The sequence below is a fragment of the Pristis pectinata genome, chromosome 22 (genome assembly GCF_009764475.1).
Source record: "Pristis pectinata isolate sPriPec2 chromosome 22, sPriPec2.1.pri, whole genome shotgun sequence".
Classification (NCBI taxonomy): Eukaryota; Metazoa; Chordata; class Chondrichthyes; order Rhinopristiformes; family Pristidae; genus Pristis; species Pristis pectinata.
In genome coordinates this window covers 8,149,244-8,172,169 of record NC_067426.1, presented here as the reverse complement: position 1 = coordinate 8,172,169, position 22,926 = coordinate 8,149,244, and the positions used below count along the sequence as shown (strand labels likewise).

Below are 22,926 nucleotides of genomic sequence, written 5' to 3'. Positions count from 1 at the left end.
TTCTTTCAGGGCTAAGATAGTTTGTACATCTCTCAGGGAGGAAGCATATAGATTTCTTGACACTCATTGGTAGATTAAATTATTATTAATTAGATCAATTGCTCTGGTGTTAAAACTTGGCCTGTGTATTCCTAACACTCTGCTTCAACCTGGTGACAGTACCTAATGAATTTTCAATTCTGTCTCTGGAGTTCACCACAGGTCACCAAAAGCTGGAGAAAGTCTTTTGAAAAGGTTTCCAATGACTACATCTGCTGTGGGAAGGATAGTTTGTTCTTGGAGGGAGTGCAATGTAGATTTACCAGAACATTACCCATCTCCAAGGGTTGTATCACACAAACTGGGGTTCTGTTCCCTGCAATGTAATGGAATGCAGCCAACTGATAATTTGCTTCTATTTTCACAGGTTGGTACTAACTGGACTAACTTTTAGTTTAAAAGGAATGGAGTTACAAATTGCTTCAACAAAATTTAGACCTGCCCTCTGCAAATGCCAACAGACATCAATTGATTTCTTTCCCTATTACCCACAAGGTATTGATATTGGGGACACGAGATTGCAATTGGCATTTAAGAAATAGCCATGGAAACCCTGATGAATATATTGAGAATAGAGAGTAGGAGAAAAAGTTAAATAGGATTTTATTATAACAGCTGAACAAATATGTACAAGAACCAAAGAATGTGGAATATTTCTTTACAATAAACCTTACTACTGAATCTTCTAATGTCTCAATAGGAAAAAAGATCTATTGAAATGAATGTATAAATCACCTGATCTGTATTTAAACTTAGTTACTTTAATCTGTATTAAATACATTACAGTTCAAATAATGAAAGAATTATATTCCCTGCCATAGGTTAATCAGTAAACTTGGTTAAATTATAGTGACCGCCCTCTGAAACACATTACCTCTCAACCTTCACAGCTGAATGATACATTAGATTAGTCCTCTGTGAACACATGCTGTCCTTGATACTTAACGTAAACTATGAACATTACCACTGCTGCAACAATACAGACACTACCACAGACAAGATAAGCAATTCCCAAGAATGGATTCCTTCCACCCATCCAGGATATGGTGCTGAAAGTTACACGTTTCTGTCCACTGAAGCTGATCACTGGATAATCTGGGGAAATGAAGAGTTAAGGAGAAACAGATACTCAGCTTCTTGCATCATATTATTAAAAAAAACTCAAGGTCTGATCATCACAGAGACTGGCAGCATTACTCATTCCTCATTGTCCTTGAAAAGATGGTGGTGAGTCACTGTTCTCAACTGTCACAATCCATGCAGTTATATTGGTTCTTTCTTAATTCCTAGCATGTGGACATTGCTGGTAATGGCAGCATTTATTCCCCATCTATATCTGACTGTGAACTGAGGATGCAGATAGCAATGAACCACACTGTGGGTTTGAGTAACACACAGACCAGGTGGCAGGTTTACCTTCCAGAAGGACATTAGTGAAGCAGATAAGTTTTTACAACAACAAAACAAACTGCTGGAGGAACTCAGTGGGTCTGGCAGCACATCTGTCCTTCCCTCAAACCCTTTGGGAACATGTACCTCGGGGAGTTGAGAATGTGGCCATTCCTGAAGTTCTACTGAGTTTGTGAGTGAACACCTTATGTCTGTGATGCCTGGTTATGAACCAGAAGTGGAAGTATTGGAAACAGTGAAGTATTTTTCTGCAGATAGTGAACCAGTTGCTCATCATCAGGGGTTTGAGATTTAATACAATTTCTACCTGGATTGGAAAACAAATTTCTATTTTTCTTGGACATTGGCAATCCAGCTTCAGTTTCCTCGGGATACATTTTCTAGACCCAAAAATCTCTGGGGAGCACAAAGTACAATGACACCTATTGTTAGTAAGATCTCTGCAATAAATTCAGTCTTAAAAATTAGCAGTGGGAGAGAAGCTCTTTAAACAGACCGACAGAGACAATCTGCCATTGTGGCCAAAACTGCACCAGCTGTGAATACTGGTCTGCTACAAATAGAGCATCAAACAGCCCTAAACTACACGTGTTATTTCGGGGAGGGAGAAGGGAATAGAAGACCTCCCCGTGTTTCATATTCACAGGGCAAGGATACTGTAACTTATCTCCACAGAATAATTTCCTGGCTCCAATCCTCTATCAATCCGACGGTAGAGTTTGCGAAATGTCGGCAAGGCTGCGGTCCTCATCCAGACTATGAAGTCTTCATTGATGAAGCCATTGTTTTCTGGGTTGGTGTCCAACTCATAGGCAGGTTTGGGCCAGTTGATGGGCTTTGCAGTTCCTGTAATTAAGCAAATTCATTTTGACAAATAAAAATAAATGACTCTTATTAGCCAAAACTAAACTCCATTAACACTGGCTAAATGAAATGACTGGTCCCTTTCCTGATCTAGATGGAAGAATCATTGACAGTGGAACAGCAGCATTGCATTAGGGAAAAATATTCTAACAGCTGTATCCAGCATGTCTTTAATGAGAGTCTTACTTCGTTTTTAGACCTGCAAAACTCTACTTCAAAGCCAGGAAGGTGTGCAAGTTGGAGGGGAACTTGTGGGTGGTGGCGTTCCCATGCACCTGCTGCCCTTATCTCCTGGTGGAGAAAACCCAGACTGTCTGCCTCATTGCAACAACTAACTAGATCGGGAGTTTTTAGACCAGAGAGCGAGAGATGAATTGTTGACCCCCTTGGCAACAGAAGGTATTGTACCAGATTTGTATCTATCCAGTTTGCACGTCAAGTTCAAAGTCATTCCAGTTGTAGAACACGACCACAACCTTTTTTTAAACTGGACATGAGAGCATTTAACTGCATCTTCAGCAACTGTGCTTGATCCAGGAAGAAGAATGTGCCAAAAAAAAAGCTTCCCCGCTACTAGCAATCAACCCAAGATAAGGTTTGATCAGAAGAGAGTTTGTTATAAATCCCACCCAGTTATTGGGACGTTCATCGCAAACACATCATTACCTTTGAATACCGTCTGTAGATCAGTTGCATTGTCCGTCTTGGGGTTATTGAACTTGACGTTGTAATCAGTCCACCAAGAAATTCCTTTGGCATTTAAAGGGACCTTGGTTTGAGGCCCAGTGTTGTTCAGCTTATACACCACAAAGGAATCTAAAAGACAAGAACAATACTGATTTGTTTATTTTCCAACTAAAACCAGAGCCTTGACTTGTCACTGTGAAATATGGGTAAAGAGTGGGGCAATGCATTCACTACAGGCATATGGTAGAAACACAGAGGGTCGGCAGTGGAAAGGGTGAGCAGCTCCAAGTTGCTGGGCATCAACATCTCAGAGGATCTATCTTGGGTCCAACACATTGGTGCAATCATGAAGAAGGGGCACTATTGGCTCTACTTCGTTAGGAGTTTGCGGAGATTTGGTACGTCACCAAAGACTCCTGCAAATTTCTACAGATGTACGGTGGAGGGCATTCTGACTGGTAGCATCACCGCCTGGTATGGAGGCTCCAATGTGCAGGATCAAAAAAGGCTGCAGAGGGTTGTAGACTCAGCCAGCTCCATCACGGGCACAGTCCTCCCCACCATCGAGGACATCTTCAAGAGGCGGTGCCTCAAGAATGCGGCATCCATCATTAAGGACCCTCACCATCCAGGACGTACCCTGTTCTCGTTACTATCATCAGGGAGGAGGCACAGGAACCTGAAGACCCACACTCAATGTTTCAGGAACAGCTTCTTCCCCTCCACCATCAGATTTCTGAACGGTCCATGAACACTACCTCGTTATTCCTCTTTTGCACTATTTATTTTTGTAACTTAGTAATTTTTGTCTTGCACTGTACTGCTGCCGCAAAACAACAAATTTCACGACATACGTCAGTGATAATAAAACCTGATTCTGAACAGATGCAACCTTCCTTACGAGAATGAAAGAGATCATTAGGTTCATCGAGTCTACGATAATGTTCCGTGAATACCCACGGGTCCCATTCATCCATGTATTTCCCTGCAACTTATTTTCTCTCACCTGTGCATCAGCTCCCCGATTCCACTGTCACCCACCCGAGGGGTAAGTTCTCTCTTCTCCCCCTCCCATCGGGCAGAAGACACAAAAGCTTGAGAACACATACCACACATCAAGGACAGGTTCTATCCCGCTGTTATCAGACACTTGAACAGACCTCTCTTCCGCTAAAGATGAACTATTGATCTTCCAGTCTACCTCGTCATTGGCCTTGCACCTTATTGTCTACCTGCACTGCACTTCCTCCGTAGCTGTAACACTATATTCTGCATTCTGTTTTTTTCTACCTCGGTACACTTACCTGTGGCATGATCTGTCTGGGTGGCACGCAAACAAAAGCTTTTCACTGTATCTCGGTACATGTGACAATAACAAACCAATTACCAAACCAGAGCACTTGGGGACTCCCCACACAGTCATGTGGAGGATGTACAAACTCCACACAGACCACCCAAGGTCAGGATTGAACTTGGGTGCCTGGAACCGTGCAGCACCATGTGCTGTTACAGCACTGAACAGGGCTCCCTCGAGTGAAGCTGAATGGGAGTCCAGTCTGTTTCATGAGCCCATCTGCCTTCATTGCCAATGGAGAGACAGCTGGCAGGCTGCTCACCACCGAACAGTGGGATTCTCTTCCATTACTACCTCTCTCACCCAGCTTCCAAAGCTCTCCAGGACCAACCCCTCCATCCTCCCACCCAGTCCACAATTAGTCATGCTTTGCCAGCGATACATTGCACACTCCCTGAAGACCAGAAGGGGGAGTTTGGTGAGTTAATAAGAAAATAAGATTTTTAGGTTGTGGAATATTCCACTGGAAATCCATGAAAGGCTTAAACAGGAGATGGCATAAATATTTGAATAAAGGTGAAGAGGGAAGGCACATGGCAGGGGTTTTCAAGAGAGATGACGTGGCCACAGTGCGTGGAATGGTCACCTTCTGTGCTGCAGAATTCTCATTTCTATTTGCATCGCTCCCCTAAAGTCATGAAATGAACCGAGCTGGCAGATGATATACAGGGTGATGGAGCACATGAACCCACCAACGTACAGCACTTCCCACACACGGGACAGGCGATTTTCGGTTCAATTGTGCACTGAAGTGCAATAGGCAGGAGCTCACCGTTAAACATGCTGTTTGCTATAGCTCCACAGGGAGCGATGGGCCGTCCTTCACCATCTTGGCGAAATGGGAAGCAGTACTCAGAAGGCTTCTGTAAAAGGATGAAAGCAGACAGTGACCTGGAAGTCGTAGAGTCATACAGCATGGAAACAGGCCCTTCGGCCCAACTGGTCCACGCTGACCAAGATTCCCATGCAGGCTCATCCCATTTGCCTGTGTTTGGCCCATATCCCTATCAATGTACCGGTCCGAGTGTTTTTAAAATGTAGTTAATGTACCTGCCTCAACCATTTCCTCTGGCAGCTCATTCCATACGTGGACCATCTTCTTGGAGAAAATGTTGTCCCTCAGGTTCCTCTCCCCTCAAATCTATGGCCTTCATTTCTTGATTCCCTAGCTCTGGGAAAAAGGCTGTGCACATTCACCCTATCTATACCCCTCATGATTTTATACACCCCTATAAAGGTCACCCCTCATTCTCCTATGCTCCAGTGAATAAAGCCCTAGCCTGCCCAACCTCTCTCTACAATTCAGTCCCTCAAGTCCTGGCAACATCCTTGTAAATCTTTCCTGCACTCTTTCCGGCTTAATGGCAGCTTTCCTATAGCAGGGTGACCTAAACCAAACACAATATTCCAAGTGCGGCCTCACCAATGAATGTTGGCAAAGTCAGCTTGCTAGGCGTGTACAGAGTGTCACCACTGCATGCCTGCTTTCATTTCTGTATTCTTTTGCACCTGTGCAGCACAAAACATTTGACCGTCCATAACAATGCCAGTACTGATTGGTGCTCAAGTTTCATCACCATTGTGGGGAAGACAGGCAGGTGTTCACCACTTTTATATCAGTGAGCTCCTCACTGGCACAGTAACTTGAAGCTCAGCTTACAGTACAGTATGAACACCAATATGACAGCAGGGGAGTTGTGCTTTTTCTGCTCTGGATGAGTGGGGGGAAAACGGAACATTAACGTGTTCAAAAGCACAAACTTAATTTATTCTGACCCCTCTGCAGTCTGCATCATCTCCCAAGTGTTCCGAAACCGGCAAGAAGATTAAGACAAGTGCAATGGCAAGGAGACAGAAACCGTTAAAAAGGACCTGAAAGCATGGGTATTGCAACCGCAATTAAAAATGCATTGGGTTAGTCACACTAGTACAGCTAAACCACTGTTCAGGTTTCTGCGTAGGTAATGAATGAACAATATAATTAGTGTCTCAATCTCTGAAGGCTATAAGATTTCCCTATATAAGGGCTGTTAGATTCTCTCATACAAGAGTCAAAATAATGTAATTGCTGGAAATAAAAAATAAAAACTCAAAGTTAGGCAGCAAATGTGGACAGAAAAACAGGATTAATGTTTCAGGTCGACAACTTTTCACCAGAACATTCAGTCAGTAGAATTTAAAACAAAAATGATGGGCTGAAACTGCTGCGTTGGAAGTTTGAACTGCTTGAACAGTTGGAACTGCTGTTCTGATGAAAAGTCCTTGACCTGAAATGTTAATGCTGTTCTTATCTCCAAGATATTGCCTCAGCTGCTGGGTCCTTAGAGCCATAGTGTAATTCAGCATGGAAACAAGCCCTTCAGCCCAACTCGTCCATGCCGCCCATGGTGCCCACCATGCTAGTCCCATTTGCCTGCATTTGGCCTAAATCCCTCTAAACCCCTCCTATCCATGTACTTATTCAAATCTCTTGAATGTTGTAATTGTACCTGCCTCAAATACTTTGGTAGCTCATTCCGCGTACGCACCACCCCCTGCGTGAGGAAGTTGTCCCTCAGATCCCTTTTAAATCTTTCCCCTCTCACCTTAAACCTTTGCCGTCTAGCTTTTAGTTCACCTTCTCTGGGGGAAAAAAAGTGGTTCACCCTACCTATACCCCTCATGATTTTGTATTTCCAGCTCTCATTGTTTTTATTGCTCACTAAGCTCACGTCTGTTCCTTGGTACGTTGTGGATTCTGGAAATGTTTCCTTCTAAATGGGACTCTCTTCTTCGGGGCCTCTTCACAGCAACTATGACAAATCCCCAAAAGGAAGAATTGCCAGCTGATCTGTGCGATTTCCACACCAGAAACAACCCTCTCTCCTCTCCTATAGTAATAACATTCCTTCCTTGTTCTGGTCTGAAGCCTGGGACCCAAGTTTGCACTTTGAACTATTCACTCAGCTTTCCAAACGCCACAACTGGCGTGACTAATGCAGCATAATTTAGTCCACTGTGTAAAAGAATCCCCTCATCTGCCCCAGCTCCAACCTCAGACTGCAAGGGAGATCCACAGCTCTTTGCAATCCTGCACTTAAATGAAAAATGATTTCACCCACAGCATGCTAAGCAAAAGCACATTTCACCCAGATTGAGTTTGGGGTGACTTGAAATCACAGCAAAACATACTGGAAATACACACCCGGTCAATCAGGATCCATTAAGAGAAAAGACAGGTTATAAGATTGTCTCATCACCTCTGATAAACATCACAATGAAAATACATAACCCTTCACTTGCCCTTGTGGAGCTGCTTGACCTGCTGTACATTCCTAGTACTTTCCTATTTTCACGCAATCTGAATCATCAGTTACGGAACACATTGATGAAGTCACTGACCAGTTATAGTATTATTGTTTTTCTTAACACTAACGTAGGCCGATTTCCAAAACGTATTTCTAATTTCCAGCACTTGCCATTTTAATTTGCGAGTTTGAATTACACTTAGCACAGTCATATTAATGTTTGACCTGCATTTGGTTTGGTGAGCAGAGCGCAAGACAACTTTATGGAAACACTGAAAACATTTACAATTACTGCAACCATTCATTATGCTGCTTAAATATTTACCTTTAAGTAGTCCAAATCCCCATTCAGCTGATCATCATCTCGGGAGACTCCGTATTTCCGCTGATTTTGATAGAAGTTCGATAATTCATAGTACATGAAAACAGGGCCCTGTGCAGTAAAACAGCACACTTCATTTGTTATATTGTGACAACTTTTATACAGATCTCCAATAATTACATTGAAAATCCCTAGCAATGTGTAATTTGAGATAATTCTACTTTCTTCGCTAAGTACAATTTGAATCAATCTGATATCTCATTAATTAGCATCGATCTTACTTATGTCTGAACATCAAGATGGTTTGGATATGCAAAATAGATTTATAAAGCATTTTTAAAGAAAAACGTTCATGAAAGAGATTGTGAAAACGTCGGCAAACTCTTCCAAATATGTGAGACATACCACTGTACGTAGATGTTGAATTTGAAGGGTTAAAGCCTTGCAGAATGAACAAATTGTCCACTGGCTAGCCTAGGTCAGATTCCATAGCTTCAGAAAAGCAGTCTTACTGCAGGCTGGGAATCCAGAGCAGTACTGAGCCTTCACTACGCTCTTTGTTGCTTCACCTAGAACTTAAGCAAAGACCCTAACTGCCCGTTCACATGGAAATTAATAAAATCATTGCACTGTTTCCAGGAGAGTGGAGACTTCTCCTGCAGACTTGGACAATATTCCTCATCAGAATGCCAAAAGAAACAGACGTTCAGGGCTCATTGGGACTTGGGGGATTCTTAGGGTTCAGAGGAGATTTACGAGGATGATTCCCGGAATGAAAGGGCTTACGTATGATGAGCGTTTGTTGGCTCTTGGACTGTACTCACTGGAGTACAGAAGAATGAGAGGGGACCTAATAGAGACATTTACAATGTTGAAAGGACTGGACAGAGTAGATGTGGCTAGGCTGTTTCCCTTGGTGGGTGAATCCAGGACCAGAGGGCACAATCTTAGAATTAGAGGGTACAGGTTTAAAGCAGAGATGAGGAGAAATTTCTTTAGCCAGAGGGTGGTGAATTTGTGGAATTCCTTGCCAGGTACAGCAGTGGAGGCCAAATCATTGGAGGCATTTAAGGAAGAGATAGATAGATAGATAGATATCTAAATAGTCAGAGTATCAAGGGATATGGGGATAAGGCCGGAAATTGGGGTTAGAATAGTTTTTTTTCCACCTGCCCCCCCCCCCCCCCAATTTCTCATTTCTTTCTCCTCGGAGCAGACTCGATGGGCCGAATGGCCTACTTCTGCTCCCTTGTGATCTTGCGATTTTGCTTAATGCAAATAATCACTCAGCGTGGCTAATTTAAAGGCAGATAAAACACTTTGGGGAATCCTGAGAAACAATGAAATGTACTGGAAGTACAGAAGTCAAATACATCAACGAGACACCATTTTCTGGAGAATCTCTTGGGTCCAACAATGCAGACCGATCCCATTGATGGGCCAAACATCTCAGGCTGCAGAGGATACCCACATTGCATGGTTAGCTTGCAAAGTATGCATGCACGTCTTTGTGATTTGAATGGGACAAGGTGCCTTTCACACACAGCCTTCTCCAGTCTAGGCAGACTGGAGAACTTAGTAGGGAAAAGCCAGAAACAAATGACATAGCTTTGTTTTACAGACTGCTGATCAATGCATTGGAGAAGCATAGAGCAGTGAGGAACTCTAGGAAGAGATCTGATAGTGTTCAACATCGGCAGGGATTTCTGGGGAGAAAATGAAGAGAAACTGATGTCAATACCTGGAAGTCCATAAGGAAACAGTCAACGTTTCAGGTCAAGACCCTTCACTCTTAGTCAGGGCTCTCAGTTCTGACGAAGGGTCTCGACCCGAAATGTCAACTCTTTATTTCCCTCCATGGATGCTGCCTGACCTGCTGAGTTCCTCCAACACTTTTTGTGTGTGTTGATGAGATCAGGGAAGGCATTAAGTGGCCATCTCCTGTATTAACACATTGTTAAAGGCCTATCCCTGCCACTTAATGCACAGTTCAACCAGGTCTGTTTTGTCACTTAATATTGTGGCTGTTTGTATACTCATGGAGCCATCCCTCAACACTGCAACAAAACAGGTTTACTATGGGTGTGTGGAGTTTGTTCTCAGAACCTCTTGGACCAGCCGCTGCTATTTGCTCTAGCTTTCAGCTCAATGAATAGGAGTAATCTTATTTATCTTCTTAGCAGTGTCTCAGGATCAAGGATGATCTGCTTCTGATCTGGATTCTGAGGTAGCTGATGAGGCCAATGTGAGAACCATAGACTATTCCACAGACTGAGTAGGTAGGTGGGTAGTTTGACATGTGGTGCACTCCTTCAACATCCTGTTCAGGACCTAAATGTGCTCCTGATTCACAGACTCAAAGTTCTTAATACCCAAATGCTCCTTCTCCACTTCGAGCGGTCTTGAATTCCAGGAGTCAGTGGGTCAGCTGTATTTCTTCAAGGAAGATTTCTGCACATCCTTGAATCTTTTCCTCTGTCCACCTGGTAATCTCTTCCTGTGACCAAGCTCAGAATAGGGTATCTAATTCAGGAGTCTGGTGTCAAACACATATTGGTATTGGTTTATTATTGTCACTTGTACCGAGGTACAGTGAAAAACTTGTCTTGCATACCGATCGTACAGGTCAATTCATTACACAGTGCAGTTACATTGAGTTAGTACAGAGTTCATTGATGTAGTACAGGTAAAAACAATAACAGTACAGAATAAAGTGTCACAACTACAGAGAAAGTGCAGTGCAATAAGGTGCAAGGTCACAACAAGGTAGATCGTGAGGTCAGAGTCCATCTCATTGTATAAGGGAACCATTCAATAGTCTTATCACAGTGGAGTAGAAGCTGTCCTTAAGTCTGGTGGTATGTGCCCTCAGACTCCTGTATCTGAACCCTGACTTGTGGATACCCATACATACAATCGAGCTCCCATAAATATTAAGTTCAAATGAGAACCAGTCTTGAGGGGGAAGAAAACAGTTTACACGTAACCTCCCAGCAGTAATTAGACACCATTGAACAACATGGCCTTCTCAATGAGTATGAATTTATGCTTAGTTGGCAGTGCCATAGGTGTTCCTTGTGTGGCCAGATGCTCCCTCTACAGGTCAAATCATCCCCTGATGGGTCTTTCCATACAGGCTCTCCCTGGGTAACAAACTGGGTTACACATGTCCATAAGTCAATTTTGTCCATAAGTAGGAAAATACACAAAATCTTTCAATATGATAACCATATCCTCATAGTATTCTAATGAATGAGCAACAAACGATCTGCTGGAGGAACTCAGCAGGTCGAGCAGCATCTGTGGGAGGAGAGGAAATGTCGACATTTCAGGTTGAAACCCTGCATCAGGACTGAGAGTGGAGAGGGGAGATGGCTGGTGTAAAGAGTGGAAGGTGAAACATCAACAATCCCTCCGCTCCACCACCCCCCCCCCCCCCACCCACCCCGATGCTGCTCGACCCACTAAGTTCCTCCAGCAGATTGTTCGTTGCTCCAGATTCCAGCATCTGCAGTCTCTTGTGTCTCCATTGTAATGAACGATATTGATGAAGGCCAATTAACATGAACATTTATTGTCTGCCCGTCTAGTTAAAACACACTCAATGGCTGGTTTTGAAGGGCTTGAAGTATCAGTGGAAGTTACGTTGTCCAACAGAGTATCATTGCACAAGTATCAATAGAAGCGATTGTTTGAAAATTACAAAGCAACTCTTAAGTGGTCTCCAGCTGTGAAACTGGCAGCCTGTGTTCTTAAGAGACGAAGGTGTCTGATTACTGCTGGGAAGTTAGGTGTAAACAGTCTTTCCACCCCCCCCCAAAGACTGGTCTCATTTGAATTTAATAATATTTATGGGAGCTTGATGGTACGTATGGGTATCCACAAGTCAGGGTTTGTAACCTGGGGCGGGCCTGTAATATGGGCTGTCAAATTGGAGTCACTGGATCTCATAGGACTCCACATGTCCAGTCAGCATCGAAGAAAAGATCATGGAATGGAAGCAGAAATCCCCAGGACCTGATAACCTGCATCCCAAGGCTTTGAAAGAGGTAGCTATGTAGTCAGTGGATGCACTGGTTGGCATTCTTCAAACTTCCATTGGTTTGAGAATGGTTGCCACAGATTGGAAAGTAGCAAATGTAATCACACTATTTAAGTGGGAGAGAAAAAAAATGGAAGAACAATTCAATTAGCTCAACATCAGCTGTAGGTAAAATGCTAGGATCTAATATTATGGAAGTGGCAGTAGGAATTGGACTGGGCAAGGTCAACATAGATTTATGAAAGGCAAATCATGTTTCTAAATGCGTTTTCTAAAGTTGTAACCAACAAACTAGATGAGGACAAAACAGTGGATGTAGTGCACTAGGTTTTCAGAAGGTCTTTGATAAAGTTCTACATGACAGAATTAGAGCACATGGGATTGGGGATAATGATGTGGTGTAAGGATTGGCTAATGAACAGAAAGCAGAGACTAGGAACACACGAGTCATCTTTGGGTTGAGAAGTTAATTAGTGGGATACCACAGGAAGAGTCAGAATCAGATTTATTATCACTGACTTACACAATGTGAAATGTGTTGTTCTGCGGCAGCAGTACAGTGCAAAGACTAAAATTACTAGACACTGCAAAATAAACAAATAGTGCAAAAAGAAGGAATAACGAGGTAGTGTTCATGGGTTCACGGACTGTTCAGAAATCTGATGGCGGAGGGGAAGAAGCTGTTCCTAAATTGTTGAGTGTGGGTCTTCAAGCTCCTGTACCTCCTCCCCAATGGTAGTAACGAGAAGAGGGTCTTCAGTGATGGATGCTGCCTTGAGGCACCGCCCCTTGCATCAGCTGTCCATAATCCACATCAATGATTTGGATGTGGGGACCACATGCAATGCTAGTGTTCCAAAACTGGGTAGCTGTGTGGGTTGCGAGGATGATGTAGAGAAGCTTCAGGAGGATATAGACAGGGTAAGTGAATGGGCAAGGACATGGCAGATGAAACAGAATGTGGGAAAATTGAGACATCCATCCAGTTTGTAGAAAAAATAGACCGTAGAGTATTTTCTTAAACGGCGAGAGGTTGAAATATTATTGTTCAAGAGGATCAGATGTTCTTGACCATGAATTACTGGAAGTTATCTTGCAGATTCATCAGATGATTAGGAAGGCAAATGGTATGTTGACCATTATTGAGAGAGGATTTCAGCACATGGATAACCTTGCTGCAATTTTACAGGGCGTTGGAGAGTCTGCGAACAGAATACTGAGTACATTCCAGCAAAGGGAGCCCAACAAAGGTTCACCAGACTGATTCCTGGGGTGGGGTTTTGTCCTATGAAGTGGTAGTAAGCAGAGTGGATCTGTACTCCCCAGAGTCTTAAAGGATGAGATATGATCTCACTGAAACATACAAACTCTAACAGGACTTGTAAGGATAGATGTAGGGATGATGTTTCTTTTGAATGGGGAGTCTAGAACCAGGTGTCATCATCTCAGAATATAGAATTGGTCATTCAGGACTGAGATAAGAAATTCTTTCAATCAGAATGTAGTGAATCTTTAGAATTCTCTACCCAGAGAGCTGTGGAGATTCATTTGATTGATATTTGGATATTGAGAGAATCAAGAACAATGGTGTTAGTGCAGGAATGTGGTGCTGAGGTAACAAAACCAGCTGTGATTTTATTGAATAGTGGAGCTGATCCATGGGGCCAAAGGACCTACTCCGGCTTCTAGGCTTCCATTTTATGTGGGTTCTAGTCCCACATCAGAGATTTGCACACAAAAAAAATGTAAGCTCTTGCTCCAACAAGGTACCAGGACTGAAGGAGAGCTGCATTGTTGCTCTCTTCAGTTGAGACACAGAACAGAGAACACCGTTTACTCTTTCAGATGTATCTGACATATCCTGTGCCACCACCTCACAGCAGGAGTGATCACCATGTCCTGGACAACACTTTTTTCTCTTATTTACTATCTCTAAAACAGACTACCCAATCATGACCTCATTGTTGTTTATGGCAGCTTGCTGTGTGTAAACTGGCTGCCACATCTTCCACACAATAACAGTAACTACACTTCTAAAACCTTAATTGCCTGAAAAGCATTTTAGGACAGTCCAAGATTGTGAGAGGTGCAACAAGAGATACAATTTTAATTTTCTTTCTAAGGATCTGGGCTGGATCCAAATACGAGGTGCTGCAATCATACAGCAAGTAAACACCATGCCAAACAGCATTTTTAAAATCATATGCAATTTTAGATAATGTGCCATTTTCCATTAGTTGTCATTTCAGCTCCCCTTAAACATTTCATTGAAAGTGAGGACAATACGATACACAAGTTCCTCAATCCAAATAAATGAATTAAAGTTTTACTATTTAAATAGCAATTAGGAATTTCCCCATTCAACTCACGAAGTTTGCCCTTCTCGAGGCAGGCCCAGTATCAACACCATTTGAATCCGATAACCCAAGAAGAACCAAGAGTCCTAAATGAACCCCCTCTTTGTTTTTAAGGCTTTTTATCATTCACAGCCTACATATTACCTAGAACATAACAGCACAGTACAGGTCCTTCGGCCCACAATGTTGTGCCGACATTTTATCTTGCTCTAAGATCTATCTAACCCTTCCCTCCCACAAAGCCCTCCACTTCTCTATCATTCATGTGGCTATTTAAGAGTCTATGTCTCTAATGTATCTACCCCCACAACCTCTGCCGGCAGTGTGTTCCATGCACCCACCACTCTCCGTGTAAAAAGAACTTACCTCTGACATCCCCCTTATACCTTCCTCCAATCACCTTAAAAAATTATGCCCCCTCGTGTTAGCCACTGTTGTCCTGGGAAAGTCTCTGACTGTCCACTCGATCTATGCCTCTTATTACCTTGCGCACCTCTATCAAGTCACCTCTCATCCTCCTCCTCTCCAAAGAGAAAAGCCCCAGCTCACTCAACCTATCCTCATAAGACATGCTCTCCAATCCAGGCAGCATCCTGGTGAATCTCCTCTGCGCCCTCTCTAAAGCTTCCACATCCTTCCCATAATGAGGCGACCAGAAGCGAACACATTTACACTCAAACATTCTTGGCTGGAACAAACAGGAAAAATTGGTCTCCCTGAATGGAATTCCTGGGTGATTTTGATTAAATAGATGATTTTTAAAATTCCTTTTTAAAGTTTTATGGGGTAGATATTTGTCCATTTTAAGTGCTGAACAAACATGAATGTTGAATTCTGCTACTGAAGTTAGGATCTGCTGAAGTCAATGCAATCAAGTCAAAGCCGATTTAGTGCACATAAAGGAGGACAGATTTCAACTTCAATGAATTTAGCAACAACAATTGAAGTGCAAGAACGAAAGATGCACTTTCAAATCTCAACCAAAATTTAAAGCGTCTATTGGCCAGAGCTCCCAATGTTCTTACCACCAACATCTTGTCCACCTTGAATTTTACTGTGCACTTGCAATTCTTGATGGTGTTGTTTGTACAGTGGTAGCATGAAGTGTTTGGTTGGTCGCCAGTGTAGTCCAGCTGAGGAAGTGAAAACATTTCTAATGTAAAAGCATTCAGAAAAATATCACTCAATCCAATTGCAAGTTTCAGAAGGTGAATCACATTTGCACAAACGTAATAAAGTACCAGCGTTAAGGTGAATAATTGGAAAATACAAGCTTAGAACATCAATCTTGCTACAGTCAATGGCAATAACAACTTGAACTTCTTTAGCCCATTTAATAAACTACCCAATGTGCACCGGAGGAGCACAATCACATAAAACTTGACAAAGAGCCAAAACATTCAATTAATGAGCTGCTGACTCACAACTTGTGACTAGGGTTCGATCCGGACCTCCAGTGCTGTCTGTATGGAGTTTGCATGTTCTCCCTGTGACCATATGGGTTTCCTCTGGGTACTCCAGTTTCCTCCCAGATCCCAAAGATATATGGATTGGTAGGTTAACTGGCCACTGTTAATTGCCCCTAGTGTGTAGGTGAGTGGTAGAATCTAGGAGTTGATAGGAATGTGGAGAGAATAAAATGGGATTAGTGTAAATGGGTGCTTGAGGCCAGCACAGACTATGGGAATACATCAGCCTTAACAGTACATGCCCTCCCCCAACAAGTGTCTGACATTCCAGAGAAAACAATACAAGTTCATTCGCCCTCTCCTTAATAGCTAATACACTGCAATCCAGGTAACACCCTGGTGAACCTCTTCTGCACCCTCTTCAAAGCCTCCACATCCTTCCCACAGTGTGGCAACCAGAACCGTACACAATGCTCCAAATGTGGTTTAACCAAAGTTTTCCAACTTTTATACTCAATACCCCAAATGAAGAAGGTAAGCATGCCGTATGCCTTCTTTACCACCCTATCTAATTGTGTTGGAACTTTCAGGGAGCTATGGACTTGCACCCCAAAATCCCTCTGTACATCAATGCTCCCAGGGGTCCTGCAACTTACTTTCCTCTTGCACTTGACCTCCCACAATACATCACGTCACACGTCTGGATTAAACTACATCTGCCATTTCTCTGCCCCAATTTCCTATTGATTTATATCCCACTAAATCCTTTGACAATCTTCCTCACTCTGCACAACTCCACCAATTTTCGTGTCATCTGCAAACTTACTGATCAGATCACCTATACTTTCATCCAAATCATTGATACATATTACAAACAACAGAGGTCCTAGTACTGATCCTTGGAGAACACAGACCTCCAGTCAGAAAAACGTCCTTCCACCACTACCCTCAGTTTTCTATGACTAAGCCAATTTTGGATCCAATTTACCTGCTCACCATGGATTTCACTTGACTTAATCTTCTAGACCAGCCTACCATGAGGGGCCTTGTCAAATGCTTTACTAAAGTCCATGTAGACAACATCCACTGCCCTACCCTCATCAATCATCTTAGTCACTTCCTCAAAGTACTCAATTAAATTTGAGAGACAGGACCTTCCCTGCACAAAGCCATGCTGACTCTCCCTAACAAGTCCACGTTTTTCCAAATGTGAGTAAATCCTGTCCTGAAGAATCTTCTCCAATAATATCCCTACCACTGATGTAAGGCTCACCAGCCTATAATTTCCTAGTTTGTCCCTGTTGTCCTTCTTAAACAAAGGGACAACATTGGCCATTCACCAGTCTTCTGGCACCATGCCCCTGGCTAAAGAGGATACAAAGATCTCCATCAAGGCCCCAGCAATCACGTTCCTTGCTTCCCTTAGTATTCTGAGATAGATCCCCCAAGGCCCAGGGGACTTATTAGTATTGGTTTATTATTGCCACCTTAATGTTTTTCAAGATATCCAACATCTCCTCCTTCTTAATATTGACACAGCCTAGAATATCAACATCCCCCTTCCTGATCTCACCATCATCCACGTCCTTCTCCTTGGTGAAGTCGAGATGCTGTTCTTTGAACTTACATGGGCTTTGTTAGAATAGTGAGAAGCTTAGATCGAGGTGCCAGAGTAAGGGGTGGGATGGAGAAGTAAAATGACAAAAAAGAGAAAACTTAGCAATCAAATAGGCTTAAAGTTGTGCAGAGAACAAAGAGAGAGTCTATCTCATCAAAACTGGCCAGTTCTGATATTAACAGGAAAGAATGACCAAAAGAAATTGTTGAATTCAATGCAAAATCTTGAGGCCTGTAATGTGCCCAGTGGAAGATGAGCCACTGGGCCTGGAACTTACATGGGCTTTGTTGGAACAGTGAAAAAGGGCCAAGATAGAGATGCCAGAGTGAGAATGGATGGAGCTCCATAAAGAGGTTGAACAAGGTTGGGTTGGTTTCTCTGGAGTGTTGGAGGCTGACGGGAGACCTGATAGAAGTTTATAAGATTATGAGAGGCATAGACACAGTAGATAGCCGGTATCTTTTCCCAAGGGTTGAAATGTCTAATACTAGAGGGCATGTGAGGGACTAAGTTCAAAGGAGATTTTTTACACAGAGAGTGCTGGGTGCCTGGAATGCACTGCCAGGGATGGTAGTGGAGGCAGATATGATAGAGGCAATTAAGAGGCTCTTAGATAGGCACATGAATGTGCAGAGAGTGGAGGGATATGGACATTGTGTAGGCAGAGAGGATGAGTTTAGTTAGGCATTTAATTACATTTAATTAGTTCAGCACAACATTGTGGGTTGAAGGGCCTGTTCCTGTGCAGTACTGTTCCATGTTGCTCTAACTAAAGCCACAGGTAACTGGTGTTCTGGTGACCAGGTCTGCGTTTGGTTTCTCCAGCGTGGATCGGAAGTAGTGCCAGCGAGGAAGGCTTTGGATCCCTGGATGGTAGAAAGGGAGGAGGTAGAAGGGCAGGCAATGCATCTCCAATGGTCGGACAGGAAGCTGCCTTGAGAAGGGTAGCGGTGGAAATGCGAGAGTAAACCAGGAAGTCAGAGAAGGAACAGTTCCCTAATAATGTTGAATGGGAGGGGAGCATGAGTTTGTGTCATGCAGAAGATAGTGAAAATCTTGCAGATTTAATTTTAGATGTTAATTTTGAAGTTTTTTTTAACTTTGTAAAACTAATTGGACAAATTGTTAGAGGAAACAAAGAGTCACAAACGTTTTGCGCCATTGGGGTGTGTGTGACTGACACTCACCTCGATCTCGATGACACTGTTGGAGGTGAAGTACAGGCCGAGTCCGATCCCAATGAATAGTAGTCCCAGCAAGAAGAAGGTGGGCAGGACGTAGCCCGCCGATAGGAAGGGCTGCCAGGCGGGCAGTCTCTGCTGTGTAAACGCTGTGTTATCTGGCTTGTTTTTTAAGATAACCTCGCCTTGCTGTCGGCTCGATCCCGGGAGCTGCGGCATTCCCGCCGTTGACTTGCCCGGAGCAGGAAGAAACAACAAAAAGTTAGACCCTGGTCTCTTCCTGTCACCTTTGGGTGGGGAAGTGACCCAAAGAACTCCTGAGGGGGGGGGGGGGGGGGAACTTGAGGAAACAAACCTGGCCGCCTTAGCTCTTTGATCCCGTGCCCTCACCTCCTGTGTGGGTGGGGTTCCCCACCCAGTCCTCTGGACTGGCGACTGCGTCACAGGACTGAGCAATTACCTGCAATTACTTCAACCAACTCCCAGCAGGTTTAGCACCGCTGTTGGCCCTGGCGTTTGATTTAAATGCAAGGTGTTAAACTTTACAATAATTTATTGTTGGCATTTTTTTAAAATAAACTTAATTCATTTTAAAAATATATCCAAAAACACACCAGCCTCCCCTCTATTTTCAGCTAACGTAACGAAGGACCCCTCCCACCCCAGTCATCCTTTCTTCTCCACTCTCCCACAGAAGATACAAAAGCTTGAAAGCACATACCACCAGACTCAAGGACAGCTTCTGTTTCTGCTGTTGAACAGACCTCTCATATGCTAAAGGTGAACTCTTGATCTCCCAATCTACCTCCTTCTGACCCTTGCCCTTGTTTACCTGCACTGCACTTTCTCTGTAGCTGATACACTACATTTACTACCTCGATGTACTTATGTCTGGCATGATCTGCCTGGATGGCATGCAAAGGTTTTTCACTGTACCTCAGTACATGTGACAATAGTAAACCAATTCCAATTCCAAACACTGTGCAAAACTCTTTAAATTCTTAGTGTTATTTGGTCAATACATTCAGTAGCATTAGCACATCCTTTTTTGTACATAGCAGCATTGCCACTCACGTGGCTCCCTGGGGTGATACACCCTTTTGTTGTCCCCACTGGACTCAGCCCCTCATTGTTTGGTAGTGGAAAGATCCCTGGCCCTGTCCTTCCCCACAGAGCCTCTGCATTGGCAGCACCGAGCTTCAGTGCGTCCTTCAGCACGTATTCCTACAGCCTGGAATGTGTCAGATGGCAGCATTCCTAGACCATGAGACATAGGAGAAGAATTAGACCATTCGGTCCATCAAGTCTGCTCCACCATTCGATCATTTATTGACTGATTTTTGCCTCTCAACCCCATTCTCCCTCCTTCTCCCCCTAACCTTTGATGTCCTCAAGAACCTATCAACCTTGACATCAACCTATCAATCCCAGTATTTTCTGTTTTTATTTCAGATTTCCAGAGTCTGCAGTTTTCTTTTGCTTTTCACGATCTTCATCACTGAACAACTCAAAGATAAATGGAGAGAGCTGTACCTACCACTGTACATAGCCTTCTTCGATCTCACAAATACCTTTGATTCTGTTAACTGAGAGGAATGGTAACGAATCTTTCACAAGAAATACAATATCGTTCTGTGTCAATGCAAGCCTTGATCATAACTAACAAATCCACCATAGAGCTACTACCAGTACAGACTAGAGTCAAGCAAGGCTTTATTGTCCCACCAAGCCACTTACCAAATTTTTCTCACTGTAATACTGGGCATTAACTCCAAATAGCTCCAGCCTGGAATGGAGTTAATCTACAAGATGAAGGGAAACTGTTCAACCTCCACTCCCAAGACCAACATCACCTTGACCTTGGTTAATCTACAGTTCTGGCATATGTGCACATTCAGAGGCCAAACTCTAAATCATTGAATGAAACCTACACAAGCAAGGCCTTTGCACTACACATCTGGAAGACAAATATTCTCTAACAATCTGCCCTTACTGCAAAACAGCATCTTTCCTCCATCCCCAACAAGCTTGATCCATGCTGAGACGCAGTTGAATGTGGGTCACTTTCCATTACTTGGCAGCCACTTCTCAGTAAAGGCAGATATTGATATGGATTTCACCACTGTGTCTAGGTTCACAAGCCTAATGTTTTCCAAGAAAAAAGGTGCTGGAAAATCATGACCTCAAACCCAGCACTAAGTTAATGGTCAATGGAGCAGCAGGAATCTCTGGCACCCTCTATTTTCTGGAGACATAGAAGGCCTGCGGTAAGCACCCCAAAATACTTGAGTGTAATCACCGGTTTCTCTGTAAAATCCTCCTTGTAGTATAGGCCAGCCAATATACACCAGATACCTGACTCCAAGCTTCCCAAACAAACACTCTGAAGTCAAACTCTATCACACGAGAGGTTCCTGAACAGAGAAAACACTTCAAGAACATTTTCAAAGTCTCCATGATTAGAAAGATAACATCCTCACTGATTCATGGACATCCCTTGACCGCAAAGAGTGGGGAATGAGCATCCAGGAAGGCACTGAGCACATCAAGTCCGCATGATGGGAGCATGCTGAGGCCACCTTTGAACAGCAGACAGGCAGAGATATCCCAAGTGTTTCTCATCAGGCACCACTTGCTTTACCTGTGGCAGAGTCTGCGGATGCCGCATTAGATTCATCAGGCATCTCAGGACCCACTGGACAGGAAGCAAATCATCATTGACTGCCTACAAAGAAATAGAAGCAGCTAAAGTTTTTCGTACGATTATTGTTGGGATTTATTGTTTCTGTATTTAATCCAGTGGAAATCCCACAGTACATTTTACATTGCAAATTTTGGTTCATGCAATGCTCTCCTCGCTGAATGTATTTTAAAATCTGTTTTAAGTTCCCAAATCACAAAACCTTGCAAGGTTGTCATTTACAATTTCATATAGATCTGATTTAAAACCAATGTTTATTATAATCTGATTGTTTCTGTTGGACAAATTTAGAACCAAAAGGATCTCATGAATGTTATAAATACTAATACTAGTAAGGTCTAGTTCTTAGAAATATTAATTTACAATTACTGCATTTATCAATTTGCATGTGTGTGATAAATAAGAATATAAGATAAAAGCTGTGGTTAATAGGTAACACTCTCACCTTTGATTCAAAGGCTGCCACTCCAGATAGAGGCACAAAAAACTATGCTCTAGTGTGGAACCGATGGAATTGCACAATGTCAGAAGCATGCTCTCGCTCTGTCTCTCTCAGGAAATGACAATCTATTCTCGTGACACGAAAGAGTCTATGACAATACTTTGAAGAAAAGTAGCAGTAATCCTGGTGTGCCAGCTAGGTCTTGTCACGCAATAGGCATTACTAAAGTATTTTCTGTTCATGATCACTGGTTTTAGGAGCCTGCTCTGTCCCCTTTGTAACATGTCCAAGCAAAAAAATGAAGTGTTGTTTCTCAAGCTTACTTTGGGTTTTATTGCGACAGTGCAGGACCGAGGGGTCAGAGTGGGATTATGAATTAAAATAGCAGGAAAATGGAAGCCAGGATCACTCCTGAGGAGTCAATCTGTGTTCAGTTTCTCCAGTGCAGAGGCTATATTGTGAACATCAAATGCAGTACACTACATTGTTGGAAACTTCGATTGTTTTCTCTGGCACGTCAGAGGCTGAGAGGAGACCTGACAGCAGTTTATAAAATGATGAGAGGCATAGATAAGGTAGACAGTCAGTCTTTTTTACAGGATAGAAATATCAAATACCAGAGGGCATAGCTTTAAGTTGAAAGGGGAAGGTTTAAGGGAGATGTGTGGAATAAGTTTTTTACATGGAGACTGGTAGGTGCCTGGAATGTGCTGCTAGGGGAGTTAGTGGAAGCAGACGCGATAGTGGTGTTTTTAGACAGGCACATGAACAAATAGGGAATGGGGGGATATGAATCACGTGCAGGCAGAGTGGTTTGTTTAATTTGGCATCATGCTTGGCACAGTGTGGGCCAAAGGACCTGTTCTGCTGTACTGTTCTATGTTCTAAAATGGAGATCCATTGATTTCTGGATAGAAAAGGGAAGATGGAGGTTGGGAAGGTAAAATGGACCATCAGCCGTTAGTCTGTTGAATGAAAAAGCAGGCTCCTGGAACGGCTTGACCCACTCCTGCTCCTTTTGCAGGTCTGGCTGCATCTTTGGGCTGCGTAGTCTTAATTAAATCCCAACGTGGACCGTTCATTTCCCTCCATAGATGCTGCCTGACCCACTGAGTTCCTCCAGCATTCTATGTTCGTTGTACAACAAAAAAACCCGATGAAACATTAACATTTCTGGTCTGGTGCAAACCTTTCCACCGACAAGCTGAGCAAG

At 43.2% G+C, this 22,926-nt stretch overlaps 1 protein-coding gene across 3 annotated transcripts; it reads right to left on the bottom strand.

The window, feature by feature from the left end:
* Positions 1-625: 625 nt before the first annotated feature.
* tmem30b (transmembrane protein 30B) lies at positions 626-21,073 on the bottom strand. Of its 3 annotated transcripts, none has more exons than XM_052036269.1 (8): positions 21,051-21,073; positions 18,577-18,801; positions 15,388-15,495; positions 7,967-8,074; positions 5,127-5,217; positions 2,980-3,129; positions 2,107-2,295; positions 626-1,134 (listed from the first exon to the last, which is right to left on the bottom strand). In XM_052036269.1, exons 2-8 carry the CDS (start codon positions 18,787-18,789, stop codon positions 947-949), a joined length of 1,047 nt encoding a protein of 348 aa, XP_051892229.1. In that variant the 5' UTR covers positions 18,790-18,801; positions 21,051-21,073; the 3' UTR covers positions 626-946. The 3 variants fall into 3 exon arrangements, with proteins under 3 accessions (XP_051892229.1, XP_051892232.1, XP_051892230.1); XM_052036272.1 differs by lacking the exon at positions 21,051-21,073 and adding an exon at positions 19,292-19,315; XM_052036270.1 differs by lacking the exon at positions 21,051-21,073 and having other exon boundaries at positions 18,577-19,011.
* Between the last annotated feature and the right edge of the window lie 1,853 nt (positions 21,074-22,926).